General features: G+C 39.2%; 2 protein-coding genes across 3 annotated transcripts; one reads left to right on the top strand and one right to left on the bottom strand.

Annotated features, from left to right (window-relative positions):
* Positions 1-1,855: 1,855 nt before the first annotated feature.
* Positions 1,856-7,186, bottom strand: st6galnac4 (ST6 (alpha-N-acetyl-neuraminyl-2,3-beta-galactosyl-1,3)-N-acetylgalactosaminide alpha-2,6-sialyltransferase 4). The gene is made up of 5 exons (XM_084746120.1): positions 6,801-7,186; positions 6,544-6,690; positions 3,069-3,478; positions 2,592-2,699; positions 1,856-2,486 (listed from the first exon to the last, which is right to left on the bottom strand). The coding sequence occupies exons 1-5, from the start codon at positions 6,810-6,812 to the stop codon at positions 2,300-2,302; spliced, it is 864 nt and encodes a 287-aa protein (XP_084602246.1). The 5' UTR covers positions 6,813-7,186; the 3' UTR covers positions 1,856-2,299.
* Positions 7,187-8,855: 1,669 nt separating this feature from the next.
* miga2 (mitoguardin 2) lies at positions 8,856-19,490 on the top strand. 2 transcript variants are annotated; one of them, XM_084746118.1, is made up of 16 exons: positions 8,856-8,987; positions 11,044-11,315; positions 11,459-11,669; positions 11,773-11,888; positions 12,031-12,151; positions 13,042-13,169; positions 13,356-13,473; positions 13,631-13,764; positions 14,329-14,441; positions 14,961-15,033; positions 15,834-15,920; positions 16,076-16,174; positions 17,278-17,412; positions 17,514-17,567; positions 17,661-17,777; positions 18,716-19,490. In XM_084746118.1, exons 2-16 carry the CDS (start codon positions 11,220-11,222, stop codon positions 18,914-18,916), a joined length of 1,803 nt encoding a protein of 600 aa, XP_084602244.1. In that variant the 5' UTR covers positions 8,856-8,987; positions 11,044-11,219; the 3' UTR covers positions 18,917-19,490. The 2 variants fall into 2 exon arrangements, with proteins under 2 accessions (XP_084602244.1, XP_084602245.1); XM_084746119.1 differs by having other exon boundaries at positions 13,658-13,764.
* Positions 19,491-19,920: the final 430 nt, after the last annotated feature.

Consider the following 19,920-nt stretch of genomic DNA (forward strand, 5'->3'; position numbering starts at 1 on the left):
AATAACTTTACAAAAATAACAGCAGATATTTTATAAAGAATAAGGTGTCAGTCTGAAGGTTCATGACCCCAGATTTGTCGTTTGTCTGGTGTGTGAGCAGCACGTACCGCTGCTGTACAGTTGCGGCTCAAAGCCACAACACAGAGAGGTCAACATGAAAGTGTGCCACAAACAAGACTCGCCTGAAACAGTTTTGTCGTTTTAAAACTGCTGACTGTCGATGTACGCTGGTTTGCTTTGACCTTGACCCCGCCTCAGGGCAGATATATCATTGAGAGGAGTGTCATGTTTTGAGGCCAGCTAACAGGGAGGAGGGCATTTTTGGTTCAGTCTGGTTCCAGCTTCTCAAACGTGATTATCTGCTGGTTTTCATTGTCTTCTGTGATTGTAAAATTGAATAACTGAAAGAATAATTGAAAAACACGGTCAGTCTGTGGTTTCGTCATTGGATTTTCCTTTCAGAAACAGGTAATAAAAAACACAAAACAAGCAGTTATTTCATGTTCATTCTAAAACACAAAAAACAAAATTGAAATACAATTTGTGTTTCTCTGTCGTGGGCAGAAAGAGGTGAGCTACACTGAAAAAAAAGGTTTGATTTTAATTTTCTGTTTCAAATACCAAAAAGTAAAATAACTCAAAATGGCTATTTTATATATTATTTATTTGGAGCTCTTGTATAATATGAAAAATGTGTTTTTTTTCTGTTTTCTGGTGATTTTATTTGTTTTTACTTGAAATAGAAAATGAAAACAAAAAAATTTTTAAAAATTGAAATAGAAAAATGCCTGGTATTTCAATTTTAATTTCTGTCTTTTAAAACAAAGGACTAGTTTTTTGTTTGTTTTTTTGCTTGTTTTTTTTTTTTTTTAATTTCCATTTCTGAATGCAAAATCCAATAATCAAAAGATACACTGACCCACAACAAATAATTTCAATACACCAACCTGAATTCTGAAATACTGTGATGGACATTTTTTCACAATCTGTATAGCAACAACATTAATCGATTAATTGAGAAAAGAAATGCCAGATTAAATACTGATGAAAATGATTGTTAGTTGCAGCTCTAAACAATAAAGAGTAAAGGTGCTTTGTGTAGCTGCAGGGCAGATAGCAGCATAAAGTAAAACATTGTGCAGAATAAAGGCAAGGCACAGATATAAAGAAATTACATATCGCAAGCTTTGGTATAAACTGATTTTAGTGTCTTATTTAGTGGCTTAGTGTTCTTTATCAGTATGTGTACTGATATATGGCTATATGTAACAGAAGTATTCAGTAATACTGAGGGTGGTACACCTGTTACCAGTTAAAGGGATAGTTTGATTTATTTGAAGTGAGGCTGTATAAATGGCACTCAGCACGCCCCAATTAGGAAAAGCAGGGAGGAGTACAAACAGGAAGCTAAGCAATGTACTGCTGTGGACAGGGTGAGCAGAGTGTATTTAGAATATTTTCACCTATTTACATTGCTGTCAAACAGCCTTTTCCAACAGGAAACCACTTTTATATAAGCTAAATATCGCTCTCTCCAAACCAACCAAACTCCATTGGCAAAATCAGTAATTTTACCTCTTAGAACATGGGAGTTGCTGGTCTAACACTGCCACGATCGGTTAGTTAGTTTGTGTTATTGTGCGACTTCAGTGATTCCAAACTAACCATTTACACCACAGAAGTCAAACAATAACATAAACAAACTAACAGATCGAGGTTGCGGTAGACCAGCAACTCCTGTGTTCTGTGGGGTAAAATTAATGTTTTTGGCAATGGAGTTTGGTGGCTTTGGAGAGAGCAGTATTTGGGTTATATAACCACGGTTTCCCGGCAGAAAAGGCTGTCTGACTGCAAGGTAAAGCAGTGGAAATACTGTAAATATAGCACACATTTAAACAGCTGTACATTGCTTAGCTTCCTACACTGGTGCACCTGCTGCTTCTCGAAACTGGGAGAGTGTTGACCGCCATCTACTGTAGGTAATACACTCACTATGGAGTATTACCTCATACAACTGCAACTCAAAAAAACAAACTATTCCTTTAAATGCTGGTACATTTTGCTATTTTAAGCACAGAAACAAAATGCATTATTTTATGACAGCAGATAATTCAGTTCACTATGAGCCAGTGACAAATTAGGCTCTTTTCTACTTAGGAAAAAACGATTGAGTCCACCAGTAACAATACTGTGTACTAGATAAAGTTCCTGCTCAGGTAGCACTAAAATCTTCAGTAAAGAAGACCCAGATAAAGTGAATACCAGTGTGCGATCACAGGACCATCTTCTGGGTTCTTCTTCAGATGCTCCAAGTGGGGTTTTTAAACTCCATCTTGTGCCGTGTTGCCCATTTGGCGTAGATGGCCTTCTCAGTGATGAAGCGATGACCCCCCCGCTGCGTGTGCTCGTGGACCCTGTACATCCTACACTCATCGATTCGGTTCTTCTCATAGTAATGGTAAGGAACGACGCTGTGATTGGCTCGACTGTCGGGAAGAGTAAAGTGCAGAGAGGTCGGCGAAAGGTTATTTACAATACAGGATTTACAAAGAACACGGCGTGTGAATATTGATGATGAAATTGCGTCTCACCTGCAATAGTTATCATCGATCATTCCATAGACATGGATGCTGTCACACATATCTATAGCCAGAATCATTGTGAAGAATCCAGTACTGAGAAACGCCCCTGTCTTCATTCTGAGTGAGAGAAACCAAACATCTGCTCTTTAAAAACGTTAAACTCTTACATTACTCAAATAAAAGCCTAAAATTTGAGTCAGGCATTAAAGTTTTCAATCTGGACCCTATTTTTCTATGTTTTTTTTTAATCTACGTGACCAATGAGGACAACAGTTTTTGAAATTGGTCCTGTATTGAGGGAGAGCGCTGCACTGTAGCTGTGCACCGTCCTCTAAAAGTGACTGTTCTTGCCACTGACAGACTCAGATTGTTATTCTAAGTGTCTGGCAACATTATGGAAACAATCATTGCAGAGATAGACCGTTTTTGTAGAGTATGAGCTGCTTTGTTCAACCAGAATTAGCTGCACGAGAGCTGATCACTCACCTGTTTTTTCCCGTTTCATTTTGAAACACACTGTCACAGTACTGAATCTTCTCTCTGGTCACAGCGTAGATTCTGACATTTGGATACTTCTTTGCTATTTTCAGGAGAATGTTGAAGATCCGTCCTTGCCCGTCTTGCCTCATGTTCCTCTCGGGACCCCAGAACACGTACGTGGTGTCTGCTGATTGCTGGAAATAGTAGAGTTCGTTTCTCACCAACAGGGGAACGCTGGTGTGAGACACAACGCGAATGCTGGTGCGGCTCCCCACGTCTTTCTCGTACCCCACTGTGGGTGCGTTATTCATCCGGATCACGCATCCGATCTGGTCTATCTCTTCTCCGACGCCTGCTCCGAGCATCTGACCTGAGCTGGAGACCAAGGCACACTGGCTGCAGTGCAGGTCCAGGTACTGTTGAGAAAAATCACAGGATAAGAAATCGGCTGGTACAATCTGGAAAAAAAAAGTCATATACTACATTTTTGCATTGCAATTTTCATTTTCACTGAAAAATATTGTGATGATGTGAAATTTGTTGAGGTCACCTGGAAAACAAGAATTTTGGGTCATGGCATCTCTGCAGCACGACAACCTCATTATAAAGCTGTTTTCTTACATCTTTCCTTTTTCAGAAAAAAATTGTAATTTCACTACGAAAATTAAAAAGAAGAAAACTAAATCATAACTCAATAAACTTGAAGCTTTGAATTTTAGAAACTCAAAACATTGTATTTAAAAAAATATTGAGTAAATTTATTGAAATGAAAATAAATGTTAGAATTTGAATATTTTCAATTAAAACTATTCAATTCTTCTGGCACTAAGAAAAACAGACAAATCAGGTTTGCAGCTCAATGTAACCAATTTTTGATTTTTTAAATTAGTTTCTAAAACTCAAAGGTTCAAGTTTATCCAAAGAAGAGAAGTAAATTATCTGAACTGACTTCAAATTTTAAGTCGTCACAACTTTTTTGTTTTTTTTACAGTGGTGATTCTGGCTCGGCGATTTAGATATTGCACTTGGCCATTTTGCAATTTCGATAATATTTTGATTCACTGTGTCGCCCTAATAAGAAAGTTGTTTTAGGTTTAGGTTTGTGCACATAAATACAGTAAATGCATTCAAACCAGCACTCATCTGACATCTTTTCTTTTATCTCAGCACAACATCACTAGAACCACGTCAATGTTACAGCCTTCCTCGGTGTATCTATTAGCAACAGCTGGATTATATACAGGTGGTAGTGCTGTGTGAAAGGCTTTGTCATGTGATTATATTAGTGACCTACTTCACAGCTTACAGTGTGCTTCAGAGCATGCCTGAGCAAACTGCAGCCCTAAGGCTGGATCTGGCCCACTGAAAGGTTCCATGTAGCTTGCAAGGCCATCGTGAGCACTTAGAAATACTGCAATTAAAATCTATCTGACTAATCCATTATTAGTGATTTGGCCATTATTAGATCCTTATGTCACATTTAAGTCTGAGATGTTATTTAACCATATTGGTTATATAAAAGTGGATATAATAGTGCATGTTACAAATTTTTGCACATCTTTTGGAGTGGCAGAAGCTGGACATTTCAACCGTTTAAACTATATTGATCCAATTCTTTTAATGTGGGCTTACTGTGGGCACTGTGGGCAGTGGCAAACCCACACTAATCCCGTTGTGGGTTAGTCAAAATGAGGCACACCACAGTTTTGCCCTTCAGGGCCACTAAAGCCTCTTCTGTTGGGAATTACAGCACCGGGCAACAACACAAGAGTCGTGTTCAGGCACCAGCATATCTATCAGTGATGCGTGTCTGATGGTAACACAGCTGTGGAAAGACTGTCCCCTTTGTCCTTGGGATACATCAAACTGACACGAACAGGTACTTTACCAAAATGTCACGCTTTGCCCCACACAACAATGCAGTTTCATATGTTGTTGAATTACAGTTTTGACAAGTTTCTATGAATTCATGTTGGTTTAAACAAACCTTTGTTTTATAGACACGTCTAAGAATTATTTTGTGACCTTACCTGAACCAGAGCGTTCATGATATCTTAATAAATGAATGTTAATCAGTCTGCCGTCTTGCTCCTTCAATCTTCACCATTCCCAGAGGATGAGGGAGCAGACACAGCTGCCAGACACTGCTACAACTGCTGTTTTAGGGATCCTTTCCTTTCCTTTACAGGAAGGATGGGGGACCAAAGATCATGATGGATTTGTATGTTTATTTCAGTCAGACAACTGACACTTTAAACTGTTTATTACAGCAGCAGAACACAATTAGAGTTTGGTATCAAGGCTCCAACCTCACCACTCTCTGCAGATTAAGTTTACATAGAGATACTGAAGAATGATGCATTAATATCTTAACACCTCCTGTCAGAGCCTGCAGGTGGATGCTGAGGTGGTGATGGGACTGAAAGGACGGGCACCGTTACTGATGTCAGGCGGTGATGTCATTGACAGGCAGAGAGAGAGAGATGGGAGGTTTTTGTAGTTTAAATAGACCGCCAGATTGGAAGGGTGCATTTGGTGTGTACAAGAGAGCGTGAGGTGTGTCACATGTGAAGAGCGGTGCAGCCCCAGTCAACCGCCTGAACTAGCTTTTTGGCTTTTTTTTTTTTTTTTTTAGTAATTTTTTAATCAAAAAAAGGTCCAAATTCTCTGATTTCAGCTTCTTAAATGTGAATATTTTCTGGTTTCTTTACTGCTCTCTGACAGCAAACTGAATATCTTTGGACTGTGGACAAAACAAGACAATTAGGGACGTCATCTTGATCCAGAACATTTTTCACCATTTTCTGAGATTCCATGGACCAAAAGATTAATCAGTTATTTAAGAAACTAATTGACCAACAATCGATAATGACAGTAATCGTTAGAAGAAGCACTAAAAACGCTATATTAAGCTAAATAATTTCACCATATTTTGTATTGAGATAATACAAAAGTAACCAAAAGTAATCAAGTTACATTACTTTAATATTGTCATATTTTGGACAACTGAACTGAAACAGGTAATTAGTCTGCAAGAATTGGCAAGAATCTGGTGCTATGAAATGCATCATGATACAGGGATTACAATTACAATTACAATGATTTAATTACTGTAAGTAAGGTAATATATTGCTATTTTTTTTCATTTTGGGAAAACTGTTTGCAATCAGAACAGGGGAGACAAGTAACAGCACTTCTATCTGGCATCCGAGGAGTTAAATAACACAAAATAAACCATTGCCCCGATTTTTTCTGTATCAAAATATCAGTATATAGTGTTTTGACAATCGATACAGTATCACTAAATATTATATCACGATACTCAATATTTTCTTACACCCCTAGTAATTAGCAGCTGTATCTGAATACATTTTTAGAGTAACCCTTCCGACCCTGTTCATCATTAACTAATGATCTATGACCCAAACATCTGGATGCTGTGTTCTGGGTGCAGCCCATCCAGGCCTGCTGCCTCTCTCACCTGGCTCGTCCTGCCGGGGCTGATCCTCATGTAGCCCCTGAGCCCGGAGCTCCGCACAGCAGGAGACGGTCCGTCCCGTCTGATCACATGTCCAAACCAAAACAACAGAGGAAGGCTCAGGCTGAGCAGGCAGAGCCAACGGAGCGTCTGGAAGCATGAAACAAAGGGGGCTGAAGGATGCACACCTGGAAATGTACTGTAACATCCGTCTGATATAAGAGTAAACACATTACATCAAATCACCAGGTCGATCTTACCAGAGATTTCATATCAAGGCCTTTGGGAAAGCCCTGCTCCAGACAGCCAGGCGACACTCATTTTCCAGCCGCTTTAACTTGGAGCAGAGGCGACGAGAGAGACGAGCCCGGCCATGGACGAGTCTCGATCAACAGGATTCATATTTACAGATTTTAATGGCTGCTCTCCCCCTCGATCACTTCTGATGAGTGTCCTCAAATCCAGGATCCTTCCCCTCTCCTTTCCGCTGTAACTTTACTTTTCATCGCTTGGCAGACGACAGTTACACTATTCTTGTCTAATCTATAGAATATCTGAATTAACTATTTTTTCAAAATCTGTTCAGTTGACTTGTGTTATCTTATCCGGTGTGTTGACACAGTAGCCTAAGTGATTTCTAATGTGTCCGCTCTGTTCCAGAACGAGGCTTCCGGTAGAAAAGTTTCCACGATAAAGTGTCACCTGAACATATACAAGACACAAATAATACTCAGACAAAAACACCAAATATACATATACACAATATTAGTGTACAGCAGATACAATAGGTTTTGAGATCTGCTGCATAAGAAATATAGGTCAACGCATTTTTTGTGAGCCTGTACGGACCTGTCGCGCTTTTATTCTGTAAGGTAGAAACCGAAACCGGAAATAGTTATTCCACGTTATCTTTGTACCTTAACGCACCTGTGGCGATGTTCTAATGCCGCCTTCAAGTGCCGCTCGTTAATTTACACTTCCACAATATGAAATCACAGAAATGTCTGAATAAAGTCGGACCGATAATGGATTTTTGGGGCAGATGCTAATGCATTTTAAAAAGGAAAAACAACAACAACAACAACAATAACAACAACAACAAAGAACAGATATTGATACATCAGCTAATATTCTTTATTTTATATTTGTATAAAATCTAAAATGATTGCAACAACAATTTTTTCTGGTATTTCTAAGAATTATATCAAACTATAAATAAAATAGTAGTAGTAGTAGTAGTAGTAGTAGTAATAATAATAATAATAATAATAATAATAATAATAATAACAGTGCAGAACAACTTGAATTAAGGAAAAGGATCAAATATACATAAAGTTGTTGCTATAAAACAAAAAGGTAAAAGAAAAACAACCAAACAATCCACATTAAGTCCTGTATAGATACAGATGTAGACCAATATAGCTGTTCTAGGCCAGTAATGGTCCAATAATAACGGCCAATAGATATATCTGTCTGGCGCGACTAAAGACTTTATTTCCTAGTTTACTGGGCTCAAGCATCTTTACTTGCTTTCTTATGAAAAGCGTTATTATAACAAAGGCAGTGCTCTTTACAGATGGTTCTTTTTTTCTCAGCATTTTGTTTCAAGTAATTAAGTTAATTAACTTAATTTTAAAATACACTTCACTAACTTTGTTGCTGACAAAATATGTGTTTAGGAAGTCCACAGCAATTTGGTAAAATGGGCCTATTACCTAAACACTGCCCAAAAAGTCATTTTATGTCCAGGTACAAAAGTGCAGGGAAAAGAGGCTGCTTTAGTTGTTTAAGTTCTTATAGGCGTTATTAAATTGCTGACAAAATAATTTAACAGATTACAGCAATCAGAACACAAATACATAGGAGAGCGAGAAAATAAATAGGTTAAATAAAAAAATAAAGTGGGTCAGATTAATACATGAGTAATATTAATCGATAATTTCATATGTTTCAAATATTGTTTGGATTTTTGTTGCTTGTCAACTTGATTACTTAAGTAGTGATTTTTTTTTTTTTTCGACCATTTTATTCCTAATTTTATATTCATGTTATATATGTATTTTAAATTGTTTTTTATGATAGCTCATATTCATTTTATATTTCATTATATATATGTGTGTTCTTCATTCATGTTATTCTAATGTCATTTTTACAAGTACGTATCACAGGAAACTTTCTGACAGCTTTTACCTTTTGATTTTTGTCCATGCAGGGGACGATGCTCTATGATCTATGACCTGATTGGATCGTAAATTCACTCGCCCCTGTCACCTTCCGTCCGATTGGTCGAGGAAAAAAAGCAAACGTCTGTACTCCTCATGCCATTGGCTGGTGGTCGTGTCAGTATTCTTGCGTCGGTGAAGGGCCCCGAGCAAAAAGCTAGTGTGCGGCTTTCACTGACTGTGACACAGGAATGTCCTTCCCTCCTGCCGCCTTGGATGCTCACGGTATGTACCTGTGTGAGGGATTATGTTATTAGTTAGTTGTGCTGCCGGTGAGCTGGACACAGAGCCGCTGAGGTGTCGGTTTAAAGCCCCGCGGTCTGTGTCCGGTTGACCGGGTGATGCTGTGATGTGACAGATGAGGCTGAGCTAGGCTAGCTGAGTGTGCTAGCTAACATTAGCATGCTCGCCTGCCTGTGAGGGCTGTTGGCTGCTTGCTAGTGCAGATTTTGGCCTCTCATCCAAACATTTGTCAAAGACAGAGCTCAGACTTTATTTATGATCAACTAAAATGTTGTGATTGCGGATAATTGCTGGTCTTTGCTACCTTGACGAGCTAACTGCCTAGCTTGCTATTCACCTCCATAGTCAAGTCTCTTTCAGCTAGCAGCCTCTCCATTACCATTACTTTGTTCTGCCTGGCTGGAAATGATTGTTTAGTTAACATTAGTTGATGCTTTATTGAATAAGTCAGTTCAAAGAGATAGGGAAAAATCAGTCAGTGTCATATTGAAACCCCACCTGCTGTTAACAATGTACAGTAAGTGTGGGGCAGGCTGGTCCAGATAAGTGCATACCAGACAGTGTGGATTGGTAAGTAGCTGGAAGAATGTCAAGTTGCCCTGCTTCTTAACTGTTAATGCGAGCTTGATTTCCTCAGCTTAAAGCATGAACCTTTGCAAGTTAACTCAGTGTCTGGAGAGTGTTTGCCCTTGAGCCAACAGCCCCATTGTAGTCTATTGATATCATGTCGTTATCTTTGCAAGCCAGGGTTAACCACTGCCAGGCAGGCACCTAGGTATCAGCTTTTGGTTGCCAAAACTGAAAACATGGTTGCCATTATCATCCACGGCTAGTGCAAGGTATCATTTAAAAGCTTAAAATAAATTTTTAATGTGAGCAGATACCAGACTTGTGTGTTTCTGTATAGATGTACACCTAACACATGAGTTGCCCTCATATTACACAAGACACTCAAAGAACTTTCATCCTCCATATTGTCGGACTTCCCTTAATCAATACAGGCTGCAATACAGAGGACCACCTCTTTGGAACAATCTACCCACATCACTACAAGCAACCTCTACATTATCATTCAAAAAACATGTGAAAAAGTCATTAATTACCAAAGATTTGTAACACATTTTGGACCTCATTCTAATGCATCTCAACTTGTGAACATTCACTTCTGTAAAACAATTTTGTGTTACGTCTTAGTCTTAACACTTTGAAGTGCGACCATTGTCATCATATAGGGGAGGTATCTTTCATAAGCCTTTTCTTTTACTTCCAATCTCTCATGCACAATGTTCTAACTTTTTATTATTTTTATTTTCTTTTGTATATATTTACCACAGCTTCAACCCATACCTTCTTATTTTCTCAGTATTTTACTGTGTTTGGGATGCTTTACCTCCCTTAAACATTGGTATTTTAAGTTCTGTGAATGAGACTCAACAATCAGTCATCTTTCTGATGCATTGACAAACAGCAACTGACAAAATATACTTATTTCCCTTTAAGATACTATGCAGTTATACTCAACCGTAATAAGGAAAAAATGGAACATACAACAGCTTTATTGTATTATCTGAACAAAGGTCTTTATAGTTTATGTTTCATCTGATACTTAACAGAATTTGAATCTTACATGTTATCAGGTAACATGTCCTGACTCAGTTCCTGGAAAACAAAATACATGTAATGCATCTGTTGACAGTTTCATCACAGATTCCTCAAAATTGCATCCAGCTGGTCACTGCTTGTTTGTTCATTTGTTTGCTTCCTTTTCACATTTTGGTTTTCTGAACCTTTGTGCTGATTCTGCTCCTGATCCCAGGATGGGTTAACTGTATAATTGTACCTGTATAATGTAATTGCATCTCTATGTTAGCTTTTATCTTTTGCTGTTTGCTGTCCCTATTTTCTATACTTGAAAAGTTCTTACCACTGATGGCAACTGTGACTGTCAAGCCCTGAAGGCTAGTGCAATGTCATGCGGCTGTAAAGAAGGGAACTGGTAGACTCATATAATTTCCAGAACTCATCTTATCTCTCGTAGGTTGATAAATCCACAGTCAGACACTGGACCGGTGTGGAGCCCAGGAGTGGATGAGGACAGACGGTTCATCAGCAAGCCCTGAGCTGGCTGATCTCAGATCAGAGAGGAGACCTCGTTTAGGGTGAATGTGAGGGAGCTTTGGAGAGGTGCGGCCTGAAGGCATTTCGATTTCTGAGATGTCAGTCAAACAGCCAGACGGGATGTCCATCGCTCAGGCTTTGGCCATGACTGTAGCAGAGATCCCGGTGTTTCTCTATTCCACATTTGGGCAGGTAAACCACTTTGCATGCACAGCTATGTTTTGCATCTCAAACTCGATTCACTGTCCCGCTCAATTAAAGATAAGTTACACTGGCTAAATTAATGTTTAGTAGAGCCCTTCTGTTAAGCTTCTCTTTGCCTCTTCTGCTTTCAGTCCATATTCTCTCAGCTAAAGCTTACCCCAAGCTTGAAGAAGGTGCTGTTTGCCACAGCGCTGGGCAGTGTAGCTCTGGCTCTCACTGCACATCAGCTGAAAAGACGGGGGAGGAAGAGAAAGCAGGTCACACAAGGGAAGGAGGGTCAAAAGACAGTGGGAATACCTGAGGCGCTGATAAAGACAGGAAGACCTTCGTCATTAAAGAGAGGTGTGCATGACTTAATGCTTATTTATAATTTTGTTTTGTGGTTATTGATGTGTCAACTTATATAGAGAAACAAGCAGACAAGAGGATGTTTTTCTCTCTACAGGTCAGTTCACTGGGAGACAGATGATGAGTCCCAGCACACGGAGCAATGACACCATGAGTGGAATTTCTTCCCTGGCCCCCAGCAAACACTCAAGTTCCTCCCACAGCCTGGCATCTGTTAGTTTTACAATTTACAACTAATATTGTGTCACTTTTGTTTACTCTTTCCCTTATTCCACATTTCCCTAATGGGCTTTTTTTTTTGTGTGTGTGTGTGTGTGTGTCTGTGTGTCTGTGTGTCTGTGTTTCTGTTGCTCAGATGCGGGTCCCGAGCTCACCAAATCAGTCTGCCAATCCATCTACCCCCTGGGAAGCAGAGCCTGTGGCGGAAGAGTCTGGGGCAGTAGAGGATGCAAATGCAGAGAATCTCTATTTAATGGGTAGGTATTAACTATTAGACCTGGTTTTATAAACATGTAATATACAAGCTGTGTGTCAGATGTGGTGTCATAAGGACAAAACTGTAATATTTACTTTTGTGCATGTTACCATTTCCCCCTTGGTGGGGGCAATTGTTATAGTGGTTGGGGGCAGTTGAAATACTAAAAAAAAAGCATAATTATTAACCCACTGTATCTCAAATAGAAGCACACCTCAAAGTAATCATTGCTGTAGTATCTAATAATCTAAATTAATGTTTTTTTTGTATGTGGTTTGAATTCTTTTAGATGTTAGGCATCATCTGACTTTAATGCAAAAGTCTATCTAGGCTTCTATTCTAGGATTTCAATTATTTGAATTGATTTAAAAGTGGTTTTACATTTACAAATGAAATAGATGCAAAAACTGAATATTACACACAATTTAGTCATTATATAGACTCCACTGTTCCTGGTAGGAGGAAGTTCTATTTCATATTAAATTAATTTTTTAAAAATTAACATGAACTACTTCATTTTTGGGACAGTGAACTTAGTCCAAAATTAAAAAACATGAACTATGACTGTGAATTACTTAATTTTAATCTTGGTGAACTGAACTTTGAGCTAGCTCTTTTTATGTGTGAACTTGCACAACCTTGCTGCTGCGCGCACTCTCTCCTTGCTGGGAACAATTGAAAAAAAGATGTTTGTGCTCAGAACAAAACCCTATATGGACACAGGCCCCCGGGAATATTTTTGATAAAGTAAAAATTACCCTAGTGCTGACACCAGTAAGAAATAACTAAACTCAGCCTCTATGTTCCACTTTTAGTCATGTTTAACTCAAAGTTTTGAATTTTCTTTGATTTTTCTGGTTTGGTGAAGCCTAATTGCCTTTCTCCTTCTAGGGATGGAGCTGTTTGAGGAAGCTCTGCAAAAGTGGGAGCAGGCCCTGCATATTCGCCATCACACCCACTCGACCTCCAGCAACAACAGCCTCGCTCTGCAGGGGGCAGCGTGTGGAGACTTACCTTTGGTAACCCTCATTAAAAAGCAACCATAAGTAGTACAAACTGATTGAAAGTCTTGTACATGGTTGGATCACTTTCAAGTCTGAGCACACTGTTTTATAGTGCAGTTGGAATTTCACCTACTGTACTTGTGAGGTTGTTGGTTTGCTCAGAATTTTAAAGTAACTTTGGGCCTTTTTATGCTTTTTTAGGTGGATACTCGTAACAAAGTGTTTGCTGAGAAGCTGGAGACACTACTACACAGGGCATACCACCTACAAGAGGATTTTGGCAGCAGTATCCCAACAGACAGTGTGCTGGCAGACTTTGGTAAGAGTTGTGTTGAGCTTTTGTTTGACCTTAACAGAAGGAAGGAGTAGGATTGAAGAGACTTTGTTTGTATCTGTAGTAAGGTTATTATTATTTTTTTTTTACTGTGGGGGCATGTGTTTTATGCCTTTATTAAATACAACTGTTTCTCTGTCAGTCAGAGTTTGTGTGGTTCCTTTGGCAGAGAGTGAAGGAACACTGATCTTGCCTCAAGTGGAGAGTTACCACAGACTGCAAGATGATGACGCGACTACTGTTACCTCTGACGATTCCTTCTTCTCGGCTGCAGAGGTCAGTTCCGTCCCTCTGCTCTCTTAAGACTGACAGGAAACAATTTACATTGTGACACTCAGTGATTTATTAGGACATAGGCCTTTCACAATAATTATGTTATTGAATAATCAAGATCAGGAAATATTATTGAGGTCATGTCCATAAATTGTACAATATTGCAGCATATTGTGTTTACATGTGTGTTTGTTTACATAAGAACGTCCCCAGATCTTAACCAACATTATGCCAAATAAACTAGAGGGTTTTCCCTACATTGTAAGATTTGGGCTGAGCACCTAAGCTTTTCCACAGTGTCTGAAGGCAGGGCAACACCTAAAGCAGGTTCAGTATCTGGTCATGTTGACTAGGCAGCAACTATAGCCAATAAGAGAAGAGTCAATAGGGAGATGGAGGAGGGAGAGATGGAAAAGCAGTGGAGCAGCAGACAGACAAACCCAAATATAGAACCTCTACAACTTTATATATATTAATATCTAAAAAAAGGTGCATTCACGTGTGCTGCTTTTCTATATAGACCAGATGTGGACTGTACACTGAGGTATGTGTGTTGTGTCTGTGCAGCTGTTTGACGCCATGTCTCTAGAAGAGGTCTACCAGCCACTGAAGCCAGCAGCTCTCTATGAAGAAGCCGTGTCTCTGGTCCGGGAGAACAAAGTGGCCTACAGGTCCCTGAGGTGACTGAAGTGTAACATCTATGCCTAAATACTTTAAGCCTAAATAATCAACATTTTTTATTAACAGTGAATTAAATAAGTATGTACAACCCCCACCCTCACTGCTTTCCTCGGCATCATTTCTAGCAAAAAAAAAGCTGACGAATCCACTGCACGCTTTCTGCAAAACACCAAACAGCAGACAGACAAAGTTAGCAAGTACTTGGTGAAGACAGTGGAGCATTTAGCAGCTAAAGAGCCACGTACTTCTCTTGGGAGCTGATGAAAACCAGAACAGAGTGAACAGTATGTGAACTTTGGACTTTACATCAAGTGGCCAGAAACACGACTCAAAGTGAACAATATTCATGACATAATAATGTTGTGTCATTTTGTGTTTATAGCAGAGCTGCAACAATTAAGTCATTATTAATTCTTAAATTAATCGCTAACTATTTTGGTAATCAATGAGAAAAAAGAAGAGTAAGATTTCATTGACCTTTATGCTTCTCCGTCTCTCCTTTTTTTTTTTTTCACCAGGACTGAATTACTTGAATGTTTTGGTGACCAAGACTTCCTTGCCAAGCTTCACTGTGTGAGACAAGCATTCCAGGTCTGTTTCATCTCGTATGATTTACCCATATTACACAGACACATTCTTTGTTTGAATGATTGCTAATTATTTAGTTTGTTTTGCCTTTTTAAAGCCATTTCATAATGTTTTGAAACTTGCAAACCTCGTCAAAAACACTGCTCTATAGGGTTACAAGTGGTCAAAAGTTCCACAAGGTATAAATTAGCAGTTAACAAGAATAAAAGCAGACATTTAAAAGTTATCCAAAAGTTATTTTCCCCCATTACCTCATTTATTTTATATGCAGTAATTGGTAAAGAAATTCATTTACCTTTGAGAGAAGTAGCTAACTAATAACTAAATTTCAGTAACTTGAAATACAACACAACTTTAGGTTAATTTCTTTCACCGTCAGCTTCGATCTCACACAGTGCATGTAATGACTCCCCAGTAGAAACCTGGTGGCTCACTCCAACAGACCTGAGTTTGTGATATGCTGCCTCGGTGCAGGTCTTAGCACCCACAGGCAGCGAGTCAGGTTTCTCTGCTTAGGTGACATTCAGACAAAAGATATGAGATCAAATAAAAAGACAGCAGCTGCATCAGGAGAGATGACTCACTGCGTGCTTTACACTTAGAAAAATGGACGCTACTACAGTCATTTATCTTTGTTCTTCAGTCTCTGGCAAACGTCTCTACTGGCAGGGAAATTTATTCCAGAGACTACACTTTAAAGTTAACTGTGAAGCTCAGCTAACTCGGCCGTCCACTATATGAATGGAACTAATTATTAGGAAATTATCATAGAAAAGAGGCAGTAATGATGTTTGTTTTTACAGGTCCTGTTGTTAGATGAAACTCACCGTACATTCTTCATGGAGACGGGGAAGCAAATGATTACAGGGTTAATGGTGAAGGCAAACAAGGTAAAACACTACTCATTTGGATCCTACTTTATTAACTAACTCCTTTGTAGATAAACAGGGGGAAGCGTCTGCTTCTGTGGATATATTTGCACAGCTGTAACTAATCAGTTCCTGTGTTGTTGTTGTTTTTTTTCTTTTTTCTTTCTTTATCGCAGAGTCCCAAAGGCTTCCTGGAGAGCTACGAGGACATGCTGCTTTACACTCAGAGAGAGGAAACGTGGCCCATCACTAAGATGGAGCTGGAGGGTCGAGGGGTGAGTAATGCTGTCATTCATGTCATGCCATCGCTTTCATTTTCATTTTGTTTTTCAGCGTACGCCTCTTAACATAACCACATGTAGGTGCAATTGTTAGACGCTGTTTGCACTGTTGTGAATTTTCAAAAATAAAGAAGATCAAGCTTTATTACACCGTCAGTCTTTCAGAGCACCTAATATTTGACTAAATGAGTTAAATCTGAAAGTTTTTGGACATTTTCATGTTTGTATAGCTTTGTTCTGACTGTGTTTATTGGTTTATTCATGGGAACAGGAATGCCTGGGCAGTTAACATGAACTTGAGATACCCTAGCACTAACCTGAATTAAACTTTAACTGAAGCACAGCCAGCAGGTTACTCAGCGCTCTGTTCAGTGTAAATCTAACTTTTCAGGTCATAATGTAGTTGGTTGTGTAACTGGCAAACGGTCCGTCTTTCTATCAGTGATTCATTCGGAACCTAACCTTGATCACAGTTTTTGAAAGTCTGACCAACAAGGGAAGAAATGCGGTAATTTATATTGATCTAGTTTTTTAATTGATTGACTTTGAACACTATTTTTTTTAATCTTCAGACCTAAAAAATGGATTTTGGCCTTTAGACAAAATTCTCTCAGATTAGGGGTTCATGGTCTAATCTGCATCTATTGGGTCCTTGACATGAAAACATTTAGGAACCTTTGAGCTACTGCATGTTCAAATTTTACCACACATTTAATAAATAAATTAAATAAACTTATCAGTTTATTTAAGTGCATTTTATTAATATAATAACGACGCATCTATTCTTCGATATCTTCCTTGTCTTTTGTTGGTGCATTGCTATATTTCTTTGGACATTATCACCACCAAGTGTTAAATCAATGGAATAGCATGAAACCATCGGCAGGACAATGTGTCACATCACTTTAATTACTATCAAAACCTACTTTAAAAAACATTTCTCCATACTATCACATTGGTCAACTCTATAGGGTTCCTTTTAATTAAATGTTAATGTATATTCTGCAGTTACTGGTCCAGCAGTTTAATTTTTTAGAACATGTAATTACTGTCATATCAAAGACAGTGTCGGGGTTCTCATGTCATTATCTCTGCAGGTGGTGTGTATGAACTTTTTCGACATCGTGTTGGACTTCATCCTGATGGACGCGTTTGAAGACCTGGAGAGCCCCCCCTCCTCTGTGGTAGCTGTGCTGAGGAACCGCTGGCTTTCTGACAGCTTTAAAGAGACGGTTAATTTATACACATACACACACACGTAAAAATTCCTTCAATATACCGCTGATAGCTTAGTTTGCAAGTTACTCTAGTAACAGTTTTGTTTTTCTGTTAGGCTCTGGCGACTGCTTGCTGGTCTGTCCTAAAAGCGAAAAGGCGTCTTCTTATGGTGAGTTTGAAGAACAAAGAAGAAATAAAAAGCTCAGATTACTGGTAAAATATCTTTGATTCTGACGTCTCGTTTTCTTAACTGTCTCCACAGGTTCCTGATGGTTTTATCTCCCACTTCTATTCCATATCAGAACACGTGAGCCCGGTTTTAGCTTTTGGGTTTTTGGGACCCAGGCAGCACCTAAGTGAAGTATGCACTATCTTCAAGGTGAGAGCAGACACTACGAAGAGACTGTGACTTTTTTTTTCATGATGTTAGACAGCAAGTTTGTGGTGTAAATTAACTTAAACTATTCACTCAACTTGTCATTCAGAGGATTATACAGGCTGCAAAACAATTGCAAGGATACAAAGCAGTTTATTCATCATTTACAACAAGGTTGTATAATGAGATTTTGATGTAGTTCCTCTTTGATTGATTGAATGGAATTGGCACCTCACCTCCCCAAATATCATATAATATCTTCTGCAGCTGTGAAGGAGCTTTCAGAAGTCAGTGTTATCTAAGTTTTGGCTCAACCTCAGATTTATAACAGAAAGCCTGTGTAACTTTGGTTGGCGTTTCTAATGAAAAATGTTCCATCAGGCTTGCTTGTTCATGTTCAGCTGTGTAGGAGTCTTGTTAAGTTACTGCTGATGAAACCCCAAATGAAAACATTTCCTGTTTATGCTGCTTCATAATAAAAGCATTTTAATAACAAAACAACAAGGGACTTTCATTGTGAAGAATTTAAACAGCATGTTTATGCCAGACATGTATAGGAACGGTTTATCCACCGTTTTACAGCCGCTTGACTTGAGCTTCATCGAGCTTGTCCTCAGTTAAGACCAACCTTCAAGCAGGTAGCCCCGTTGTAATGGAAATGCAAACTCCTGCAGTGCTGGGCTGACGGGTCGAGTCAGACCAAGTCAAGTCAAACCAGCTCATGTGTATGGAAAAGGGGTAATGGATGTCCAGGGTCTATGCGTACGCCCGCCGCAGACACGTACACACTAGCGTACACAGAAAGTATAGCTCTGGCTGAAGGAGGATTAAACATAAACTAACCTTTATGTGTAAAATACCCTCTTTTAAAGTTAAAGTTGGAGTCACCATGTTGTGTGTATAAAAGTTCCTCTCATTCGTTTCTCTTCTTTTCTCTGCAGCAACAAATCGTGCAGTACCTTAAGGATATGTTTGATCACGACAAGGTCCGCTTCACCTCCTCTCAGTGCTTGGCTGAGGACATCCTGAACCTTTCCCACCGCCGGAGTGAGATTTTACTGGGGTATCTGGGAATCGATAGCCTCACGGAGCTCAACGGCGCCCTGCCCAGAGACACAGACGGCTCTTCGGGGCTCCACTAAGACGACTCGGTGTGACTTCAGGCTTTGATGGAGCTGGTACGGGCCGAATGCAGCGGGCTGACCGGTAGAGACCAGCGAGGACTCGTGGCTCAACACTTCTTCTGTATCTCCATTAAGACTCCTGCTCCTGTGATACACTGAGTACCAGCGTTGTTGGTTCATTCATCTGTGTTCATCAAACTCGACTGTAAGAGTCACCAGATATGCAGTATCACTCGTCCTTGAGTTAATGAGGGAGATCGGTTGGATAAAACGATTCTATCACTCCTTCGTTATCAGCTGCTGTGTCGCGTATCAAGAATGCCTACTGTAGTCATTTAATCTCTGACGTGTGAGGACTTGTCTCTGCCTTGTTGGACGACATGGATACTTCTTAAAAAAAACATGAAGACTGGGCCTTCTACACTATTACTCCACATGGATTGAAAACCGGTGGTTGCATTACAACTTTCCACTCATCTGACTTGTTGGGATATCATAGTCTCCATTATTATGTGAGAAGAAATGGTGTGAGAGTGTGTCGATACTGTGCGTTTGTATGTTTTATATTAAAGGAGGAAGGATATTTGTCGAAGCCATGATAATTCCTGAAAGGCTTGGCAACTGAAGACTTGAAGGACGTAATGGATTTGTCTAAAATCCTCTTTAATCTTGAGAAGTATTTATTCTAATTTGGTTTAATCGAGCAGGCTAAGAGAGTGTACTGAATGCAAAAAGACATCAAAATTAGTGTAAGGTGCTAACATGTTAATCATGATAATCAAAGCTATATTTTGACCCCAAACCCAGTTTCTTCTCTTACAGTCTTCTCAGTCAAAGTGGATATAGCTAAGCCAGCTAAAACGCACATGGTTAAGTTTTGTAAACTTTCTGTAAATCACAGTTTATCCCTCAGATTACATATATATGGATATCATCAGATTTAAGCAGAGCATAGGCAGAAAAAGAAACTGTCCTCTACAAATTACACAGTACTCAGCCCAGTATCATGACCACTCTTGAAA

The sequence above is a fragment of the Lutjanus erythropterus genome, chromosome 20 (assembly GCF_056507025.1).
Source record: "Lutjanus erythropterus isolate fLutEry1 chromosome 20, fLutEry1.hap2, whole genome shotgun sequence".
Lineage (NCBI taxonomy): Eukaryota > Metazoa > Chordata > Actinopteri > Lutjaniformes > Lutjanidae > Lutjanus > Lutjanus erythropterus.